This window comes from Grammomys surdaster, unplaced genomic scaffold (genome assembly GCF_004785775.1).
Source record: "Grammomys surdaster isolate TR1022 unplaced genomic scaffold, NIH_TR_1.0 187, whole genome shotgun sequence".
Taxonomy (NCBI): Eukaryota; Metazoa; Chordata; class Mammalia; order Rodentia; family Muridae; genus Grammomys; species Grammomys surdaster.
The window spans coordinates 4,248,751-4,259,319 of NW_021604632.1; the positions used below are offsets into that span (position 1 = coordinate 4,248,751).

Consider the following 10,569-nt stretch of genomic DNA (forward strand, 5'->3'; position numbering starts at 1 on the left):
TCACGGTGTGTCCCCGCAGTGTACCTCTCTGTCCACACATCGTCTCTTACAAAGGTTCATTGCAGTCAGTCACTGGTCTGGTTCAAGATCTTTGACTTCTGTGAGACCAATAATACTGGTTCAGAGGATGTTTATTTGTTTTTGTTTTTGTTTTTGTTTCCTAGGGTCCAAGGACTATCAGCTGGTTACATGGTCCCGGGATCAGACCTTGAGAATGTGGCGAGTGGATTATCAAATGCAGAGGGTATGTATTCAGTGATATTACAGGTAAATATTGAGTGGATACACTAGAAATTTAACCAAAAGATACAAGAAATTAGAGAATATTTGCTGACATTTAACATGTGCCTGTGGTGGGCTGATGGCCTGTGTATGCCACACTGGCCCGGTAGTCTTTCAGAACCAAAGTAGTCTTCACTTTAAGGCTAAAGACTCTTGTTCCTCCCCACCCCCCCATACTCATATTGGACAGGATGCATACCACACTGAGCAAATGACTTAGCCTTTCATCTCTTTCTCTTCCCAATGGATCGAGAAGTCCTCTCGTCAGCACCGCCTTCTCTGTGAAGCTCCCTCCAGTGCTTCCATATATGAGCATTTGTTTCTTACATAAGTAGAAGTGGTGCTGGAGTGTCACTCTGAGCTGTCATGGGACAGTCTTGTTCTGTCTCTTCCAGTTGGCTGGATCACCTGATGGTGAGAAGCACGGCTCACTGGTGTTTCCTATCTAACAGCACTGAGAGCATTTTCCACTCCAGCTCCCCAAGGGCTTATGGGAAATGCTAGGCGAAATTTACAGCACTGCTTAGTTTAAACTCATCTGAGCATTTTGGTCAAGTCCCGCTACCTTATCACCTTTTAAATCTTTTTTCCAGGACATACCATTTGGTCCAAACACTTGGGGTTATGGTATTTGTGCTTGCGAGTTAGCTCAATAACTCCATTAAGACTTGAAATTTAAGTAGATTTTTTTTCCCGCAGCATTTTTACTGTGATCATGATGGAAAAGGATGATATGATAATAGAGTCTATTATCCTTTTTATTTATCCAGGGAGTATTGGCAGTGGGTAAAACCTATTTGAGGGTACCAGTTCTTGGCTACTCTCTGTCCTTTATGATGAGCCAAACACAGTGACCATTTCTCCTACGTCTCTAGCCCTCCATCTTTATCCTTATGTTTTGGTGTTTTTGGTTTTTAGTGCTGCTGTCAATCAAACCCAGGGTTTGGGGCCCACTAGGAAAACACTGTAACATTGAAGCACACTCTCCACACTGTCCTTTGCCCTTGCTTTCAGCTCTGTGCCAATGACATACTGGACGGTGTTGATGAGTTCATTGAGAACATTTCTCTCCTGCCGGAACCCGAGAAGACCCTGCATCCTCAAGACACAGATCACCAGCCCAGCTTAAGCCATGGAGAGGAAGATGGTAACGTAACTGATGTCCTAGGTGAGGGACCCCACTATGCATTCCAGAGTTACATAGCAGTCACCCTAGAACTGACTTGTTTTCTAAAACATTTCCAATATTGTCTGTCTCTCCTGGTAGCCATAAAGGAAGATCCTCCCAGTAGTTTGCTGGAAGAGAAGAGATCAGACCAACTAGGGCTGCCTCAGACTCTGCAGCAGGAGTTCTCCTTGATCAATGTGCAGATCCGGAATGTCAATGTGGAGGTAAGGCAGAGTGATGTGCTGGGCCGCATGTTTGTGTAGGAGTATGCGCAGTAGGTCTGTCGGAGCTGCCCAGCACAGGTGCTGAGAACTTTGACCCTATGGAAGAACAGGAAGCATACTTAACTGCTGAGCCATCACTCTAGCTCCAGGATCAGTTTTTAATTCATAAGTTTCTATAGAAATAGAAGTTTTTCAAATGTAGACATTTTCTGAAGCTCATGTACTGTAGCACCTCTCTAGCCCCTTATTTTATGATGTTGGCTCTGGGAAGGCCTAATGATTGTCAGGAATATGGGGTAGGCTAATGGCAGAGCTGAGTTTGGAGCTGGATCTCCTATCTTTCCTTTCTGTTGTACTGTGCTCTTCCATCTCCCCTTTGTGAGCTAGTTTCCTCTCGTGTAAATTCAGGGTAAGAAGATGACCAAAGCTTCTTGGTTCACTTACTACTTGGAGCAGACCTGGACCAGCAGGTTGTTCTTCGGTGACAGAGTCCCAAGGAGAAAGAGGCCAGGAGATGAGACAATAAAGAAGACATTGACCTAGGATTGGGAGGTCTGGCACAAGCTATGTCTTAGGCCAAGCAAACTTACTAAGAAATACAGCATCTTATATATACTATTTCCAGGGGAGACATGGGATGACGTCAGTAGCAGCTCTCTGTCACACAATGGGATAAAGTCAGCAAGATGCTAATTGAGCTGTGTTGCACAAAGGGAGCCTGGTCTGCAGTGTACTTGTGATACCCCGTGCTCAGCACAGTGCCTTGGGACTGATAACTCCGGTCTCTTCAAGGAGAAAAGCCAAGTACCAGGAACCAAAACCTTAACTTGTTTGATGCCCAGACCGCGGCACCAGACTAAACCTTCCAAGTCTGCTCCTGGGCAAGGACATAAAACTTGGTTCCTTTTGTTGTTTCAGCAGGGCCTCTGAAAGCCTTGGATTGGGCTAGCTCTCGTGTGGAACAGTGTATGTGTGTGGGTGTGGGTCTGGGTGTACGTGCGCTTGTGCAGATTTTAAACTTCTTTGTTTCAGAGACTTGAGTATGACTCCAAGAAGGGCTTTGGAAGCTCGGTTATTTTACTATAGAGATGTGTACTACAATGTTGTGATTTGTTTGGTCTGTAAAGCTGTTTTGTAATGCAGAGTTACCATGCTTCACAGATGAGGAAATCGAGACACAAGGTACAAAATGACTTCAAAGGCCAGCAGCTATTTGGTGGGAAGAGATAATATTTAAATATTTAAATTTAGTTGTGTAGTTGAGGTTTTTAGATTTCCCATAGGTTTGGCTCTTTTCACTAAACTTCACTTCAGTTGCTTTTTCTAGTTGGCCACATTGGAAATCAATAGACCTAAAGGCTACTTTAATGGCTTCTCTGTATTAGCCTGCACTGCTGTTGTCCCAGTTGAGAGCAGTGTTGGTCTGGTGAGAGCAGTGTTGGTCTGGTGAGAACAGTGTTGGTCTGGTGAGAGTAGTGTTGGTCTGGTGAGAGCAGTATTGGTCTGGTGAGAGCAGTGTTGGTCTGGTGAGAGCAGTATTGGTCTGGTGAGAGCAGTGTTGGTCTGGTGAGAGTAGTGTTGGTCTGGTGAGAGCAGTATTGGTCTGGTGAGAGCAGTGTTGGTCTGGTGAGAGCAGTATTGGTCTGGTGAGAACAGTGACCGTCTGGTGAGAACAATGACCGTCTGGTGAGAGCAGTGTTGGTCTGGTGAGAGCAGTGTTGGTCTGGTGAGAGCAGTGGCAGTCTGGCTTCAGAAAGATCTTGATTGGGTAGTTGTGCAGCTTCCACCACAGCCTAATTCCAGAACAAAAGACAAAACAAATCAACAAAACACCTCTGTGTCTTAGTCAGGATTTCTATTGCTGAGAAGAGATACTCTGACCATGGCAACTCTCAAAAAGGAAAATATTTAGTTGGGACTGGTTTGCAGATCAGAGGTTTAGTCTGTTATTGTCATGGTGGGAAGTGTGCAGACAGACATGGTGCTGGAGAAGGAGCTGAGAGTTCTACACCCTGATCTGCAGGCATCTGGGAGAGAACAGATTTGAACTTCTGACACACTTCCTCCAACATGGCCACAGCTCCTAACAGTACTGTTCCCTATGAGCCAAGGATTCAAACACATGAATCTATGGGGACCATGCCTATTCAAACCACCACACTGTAGCCAGCAAGTGTGGTAGCACACTTCTGTAGTCTCAACACTCAGGGAAGATCATGAGTTCAAGATCACCCTTAGCACTATAACAAATTCCAAAAAAGCCTGGAGTACATAGTAATACCTGTCTCAAAAAAATAAAATAAAACAACTCCTTTATGCAACTGTAGAGGTGGGTCTGAAATTAGGAGTACTGGCCACTCTTTCAGAGGACCCAAGTTTGGTTTCCAGCACTCACATAGCAGCTGATAACTGCAACTCTAGTTCAGGGGACCCGAGACCCTCCCCCAGCCTTTGTGTGTACTACAAGCATGTGGCATGCATTCATACAGATAGATAGAAAGTCTTTTAAAAGAGCGTTTGTACCTGTAAGTAGTTACTCTCCATTGCCCCCGCTCCCACCCCATCCCACACCCCCACTACCCCCGGCCCCAACGAGTTACTATTTTATTTTCTGTCAATACATTCTCTCAGGAATTCTTAAGTTGACTTGGGTTATGTCTTTAAACTTTTTGCTTTATTTACTTATTTTTTCATCACAAAGTAAGTCTACAAGTTTTAGTCAACATTGCAACTTTGAGATGCTTTTTTAAAGTTAAAGTATTTTAAGTTTGGGGCTGGACAGATAGCTCTGGTAAGAGCACCTGTTGTTCTTCCAGAGGTTCTAGGTTCTATTCCAGCACCCACATGATGGTTCACAACCTCTATAACTCCAGTTTCAGGGGATCCTATGCCCTCTTCTGCCCTTCAAAGGCACCAGACACATAGGCGGTTTACAGACATATCCATACATATGAAAAATTTAAAAATAATATATATGTGAACTTATTTAAACCAGTACTGAAACTTAAATATCTGTTCTGAAAATGAATTATCTTTTTTTTTTTATGGTTTTTCGAGACAGGGTTTCTCTGTGCAGCACTGGCTGTCCTGGAACTCACTCTGTAGACCAGGCTGGCCGCTGGCCTCGAACTCAGAAATCCGCCTGCCTCTGCTCCCAAGTGCTGGGATTAAAGGCGTGCGCCACCACTGCCCGGCATGAATTATCTTTTAAACTCATTTATCTTTAAAGGCATTTCCCTTCCACTGAGTTACTAGGGATATGGGCATTTGTATAAATTGCTAAAATCTATCTGTATCTTGCTGAGGTTATGGCCCAGAGGAAGAGGACTTGTTTTGCCTATTCAAGGCCAGCTTTAAGGCTCAGCACTGCAAATAAAATGCAGCACAGTATGATAAGGTAAACCCTTTTGCATCCGAAGACCATTGCCATTTGTCTTGAAGGTGCCATGTACTTGTCTTACAGATGGATGCTGCAGACCGGAGCTGCACAGTGTCTGTGCATTGTAGCCACCACCGTGTGAAGATGCTGGTGACGTTCCCAGCACAGTACCCCAACAACGCTGCTCCTTCTTTCCAGTTCATCAACCCTACCACTATCACGTCCACTGTGAAGGCCAAGCTGCTGAAGGTATGGCTGGGTTCCCAGTGTTAGTTTCTCCTCAAGGCTGTAACAGGCCTTGGTGAGACTGAGGACAAACCTGGATCAGTAGGATGTGGAAGTGGCCCATCCCCCGAATGCTGCATTTCTGCCGCATATCACTGTCCCGGCCACCCACTTGGTGCAGACATCGGTAAGGCAGGGCTTCTTTTTCTTTTTTCTTTTTCTTGAAACCCAAGACAGAGTCTCTCTGTGTAACCCTGGCCATCCTGGAACAAGCTCTGTAGACCAGGCTGTCTTTGAACTCAGAGATTTGACTATAGAGTGGGGATCTTAATCTGCTTTTTTGAGGTGTGGGTATGAATGTCTTTTGAAAATTTTATAAAACCCATTGGCTTTTCTTCAGAAAAACTTCTACAAGTGTTCTATAGGAAGGATTCCATCAATACTGCATGCAAATATATGAACTACAACTATGCCCTTGTGAATTTGGAGCTTTCCACTAGTCTGAGGTTAAGAACTTTGCAAAGCAATTTCACTCATCCAGAAGGAATGTATCTTACTTCCAGACAAGATATATTTTGAAGCCAAAAGATATTTGATAATTAGAAAAAGCATATATATCATCATTTAAATACCTCAGAAAACGAGCCCTGTGGGTTCAGAAACTGATATGTGTACGAAATAATTTTAAGATAAATTAATTTTAATTATTTTAATAAGTACTTTTGTTTCACCTGGCACATTTAAAAAATAGTATTATGTCAACATATAATTAGTGAAAATGAGCTCATTAGTGCTGTCCTGTAACCCGAGCACCCCGAATAGGAGGCAGGAGGGTCAGTTCAAGGTTACCGTCAGCTACATAGCAAGCTCGAGGCCAGCCTGGGCTACATAAGACTCTGATGCAACCAGAATTTTTCGAGGTGCTTGGGTCACTGCTTTTAGTCAATAAAAATATAACAGTATGTTTTAACTTTTGCTGAATAAAAGTCTTTGCCCTGGCTTATATCACTCAAGTCTTTGCTCTGGCTTATATCATTTGAAGCAGTTTTCTCTGCAGCCCAGTGACGATGGTTTTAAAACAATGAGGTTTTTCATGTGTGGAAGAAAACTGTAGAACTCACTAGAAAGAAAGAGTAGTCATTCAATTCTGTCTAAGGCTCAGGAAAGCTCTTCCCCTGAGCACTCGTGGGAACTGATAGAAGCCTCAGGCCTGGCCATGTGCCGGTTCCCATGCCGTCACGCTTCCAGGCACTTTGCAGAATATAGCCAAGCAGGAAGCATATGGATGTACGATTCTCTCCATGACGGAATTTTGGGTCTTTTCCAGATCCTAAAGGACACTTCCCTGCAGAAAGTGAAACGCAACCAGAGCTGTTTGGAGCCGTGCCTGCGCCAGCTTGTCTCGTGCCTTGAGTCGTTTGTGGTGGGAACCGTGAACTTGTTGAGCCAACCTGTGCTTTAGTGTCTTGTCATACTTCCTATCCCAAGCCTCTGGATCCCTCTGTGGTACTGTGCCATTGACTTGTAATACAACTTAAAGATAGGCTGTGGGTTCTAGTGTGCTTATCTTTGATTTCAGAACCAAGAAGACAGTGCTTCTAGCAACCCATTTGCACTCCCAAACTCTGTCACACCACCCTTACCAACGTTTGCACGGGTGACCACTGCCTATGGCTCATACCAGGATGCCAATATTCCCTTTCCTAGGACCTCTGGGGCCAGGTTCTGTGGAGCAGGTTGGTCTCTCTGTTGTTCTTTGACTCTTTTTTTTTTTTTTTTTTTTTTTTTTTTTTTTTTTTTTTTTTTTTTTTGGTTTTTCGAGACAGGGTTTCTCTGTGTAGCCCTGGCTGTCCTGGAACTCACTCTGTAGACCAGGCTGGCCTCGAACTCAGAAATCCACCTGCCTCTGCCTCCCAAGTGCTGGGATTAAAGGCGTGCGCCACCATTGCCCAGCGTTCTTTGACTCTTAACTCTGAAGGAGTGTAGCTAAGAAAGGCTTATATTCTGCATTAATTATCAGAAAATGTTTGTTTTTTACTTCCCAAGAACTCAAAACAACATATGGTCTAATGCTAAATTGGTATCTGTGAATATAGCCTCAGAATGTTTACTGGGAACCTGGGGAGACGGCTCAGCAGGACGGAGCACTTGCTGCTCTTTTGGGGGACTTAAGTTCAGTTCCCTGCACCCATGTCCGGCAGCTCACAGCCATCTGAACCTCCAGCTCCAGGAGATCTAACATTCTCTTTGGGCCTCAGCAGGCCCCTGGATGCACAATAGTGTGCGTGCAGAGAGACACATGCACATGCATGTAAGTAAAATAAATAAATCTTTGTTAAAAAAAAAAGAATGTTTGCCATAATCCAAGTCATAACTATTTAGTTCTGATGATACTGAGTTTGCATCTGCTTAGATTCCCAATTCTTTTACCTCTCCTAGATCTAGCAGACCCTCACCTGTCCCTTTAAGGGTCAATATAGTCATAAGCTTTGGCAGTTTATGGAGATGTGCCTCAGGTATACTGAAATAGAGAAAAAGCCCTCCCAGCTGGTGGTAAGAGTGTTTAGCATGTGTGCATGTCAGTCCCTAGTACCACCAAATTTATATATGCATTTTAAGTACAGTTATTAATCCAGGCATGGAGGCTCATACCTTAATCCCAGTACTTAGAATGCTAAGGTTGGAGGCTGCTGTGAGTTCCATTCCAGCTTACCCTTCCTAGTGAGACCCTGTCTCACAGAACAAAAGCTTTAAAAAAGAAGTCCAGTCTTGCCATGGAGTTCCCACGTCCAGCTCACTGACAGCACTGTACTCACATGTCTCCTTTGTCAGGTTACCTGGTGTACTTCACACGGCCCATGACCATGCATCGAGCAGTGTCTCCCACAGAGCCCACTCCTAGGTGAGTCTGGGAGATATGGTAGGAGTCTGCATCTCTCAGTCTCTCTTTGCAAAGTTCATTTCAGTTCTTCAGTTACATTTTTCTTTTTCCTCTACTAAATTAACTTATTTCTACTGTATGGTGGAAAAGTAACTTTTATTTAAATGCCTGATGTAATTGTCATCTCGAAGGCTTATTGCTGAATAACCTCTTTCTGATCTCTGGCTGGCTGGCTCAGATCAGCTGTTCTGACTCAAACTCCTCTCCCAGCTTCCAATTTAAACTGGCTTCTCTCAGCTTCTGACTGAATTGCTCTTCTTGGTCTCAGACTAACTCTAGCCATCTGTTCTAATCTTCTGGCTCCTTCTCATCTTCTGGCTCGTTCTGTCTTCACCTATGTCTAGTTTGTTCTCTCTGCAACCTGTCTGTAAAAGTGTCTCAGGAAAACTGCATTCTCCCATCCTTTCTCTTAAGAGTTAGGTGTATCCTTCTTCTCAGATCTTTCTCTGATTTGTCACTTTGTCTGTCCCTCAATTAGAAATCATTGTTTGGGATTAAAGGTGTGTACTAAGGGCCTGTCTGATAGTCCACATGAGAGTAGATGGTATTATTTGAGGAGAGAGGTTGCCAGGTTTTGCACTAGACCAAGCAGATGAAACCTTGATTCATGAGAACTGAGGTTAGATACCCAGGGTCCCAACACCCACTCTCCAAGGGAAACCAAGCTGGTCTGGACTTGGGACCACATGCCCTAGTGGGGACCTTTTCCAATGAGCAGTCTTTTATCAATGTGTAATTGGCAGTATAAAAGTCTGGAGTTTACTGCTCAGTGACCAACATTCAGATCAAGATGCAGAACGTTGTCCTGACCTCTAAAAGCTCCTGGTCCCTTTGTCAAGTCCAAGAAGAGACCACTGTCCTGATGTCTGCCACTCTCTTTAAGTTTTGCCTCTTTTTAAACATCATTGAGTTAGACTCATGCAGCATGACCTGTTTTATATCTGGCTTATTCTGTTCAATTTAATGTTATTGAACTTGATTTGAATGGCTGTGTGGATCAATAATTGCATTGTATGAACATAACGCAGGGTGATTCATTCTTCTGTTGATGGATTCTTGGATCATTTCCTGCTTGGGAATTTTACCCTCATTTAAGAGTAAAATGAGATATACGAGCCTTTTTTTCTTTCTCTTTTTCCTTTCTTTTTTCTTTTTGCATGGATATACTAATTTCTTGACCCAAGGAGTGGAACTGCCGAGTCATAGGACAGGCATGTGGTTAACTTTGAGGAAGTCTGTGCTGAGAGGCGAGGGTATTTTGTCCTCCTCTCAGCAGAGCCTCAGGATTGATGCCTGCACAGCTTCTCTCTGTGTTGCCAGCCCTTCCACTTCCGCCACTGTGGTGGGTGGGAAGTATCGCCTCATTGCTTTGATTTGCATTCCCACAATGATGACTAGCGATGTGAACAGCTTCTGTGTGCTTATCGACCATTTGGGTGTCATCTTTTGTGATGTGCCTGTTCAAGTGTCCTGCACTGCATTCCTTATTTGTGGTAGATGTCTATTTTCACTGTACATCCTTTGCTGAATATATGCATTGACTCTGTCTTAATATATGATTGGTTTTCTTCCCTCCTTAATAATGTCCAGTGGACATGGCTTTCAATTTTGATGCTGCCTAATCCATCATTTTTTTAATTTTATGGTTAGTGATTTTTTATTGTATCAAAAGAAAAAAAAAAGCCTCAATCTACATCGAGGTCACAAAGATGCCTCGTGCATCTTCTTCTGGGAGTCTGTAAACTCCTCGTTTAAGGTCCAGGGTCCATTTCAGTCTCTTTGGTGTTTACGGCATGGTGTAAGGGTGGACATTTGTTTTATTTAACAGAAATAAACAGTGGTTCTAGCACTGTTTATGCAGCCTGCCTTCCTTTGTGGATGAAAAATCAGCCGTCGGTTTCTGCATCTTAGTTATGATGTATACATCTCGCCCCATTCTCATCACTCAGAATGTAGCCTTCTGTGGTAAGCCTTGAAGTTTGGCAATGCACATTCTCAAAGATTATTTCCTTTAGGTTTTTGTTGACTATTCTAGGCCTTCACACCTTCATAAAACTCTGTCAGCTTGTTAGTGTCTGCTCATGTTGTGATTGCAGTTACACCGACTCTGTGCATCTGTTGAGAGAACTCTGATGTTTTAACAGTGTAGAGTCTTGTCATGTCCTTGTGTAGTGTTTCTCCATCGTCTTGTATATTCTTTAGTGACTCTTTTTATTGTATTCGTTCCTAAACTATTCAACTTTTTTTTTTTGAGGCAGGGCTTCCCTTAATTACTCAGACTGCCCTGATTTTTTCAAATAATTTCTCTCTCTCTCTCTCTCTCTCTCTCTCTCTCTCTCTCTCTCTCTCT

The 10,569-nt window shown here is 43.5% G+C and overlaps 1 protein-coding gene across 1 annotated transcript in view; it reads left to right on the forward strand.

Annotated features, from left to right (window-relative positions):
* Wdr59 (WD repeat domain 59) overlaps positions 1-10,569 on the forward strand; it is a 69,572-nt gene that overhangs the window by 32,994 nt on the left and 26,009 nt on the right. Inside the window, exons 11-17 of the mRNA XM_028768573.1 lie at positions 165-244; positions 1,297-1,429; positions 1,550-1,674; positions 5,138-5,302; positions 6,606-6,701; positions 6,858-7,014; positions 8,111-8,180. Of these exons, the coding sequence (XP_028624406.1) occupies positions 165-244; positions 1,297-1,429; positions 1,550-1,674; positions 5,138-5,302; positions 6,606-6,701; positions 6,858-7,014; positions 8,111-8,180 (826 nt within the window). The remainder of the gene's footprint in view (positions 1-164; positions 245-1,296; positions 1,430-1,549; positions 1,675-5,137; positions 5,303-6,605; positions 6,702-6,857; positions 7,015-8,110; positions 8,181-10,569) is intronic.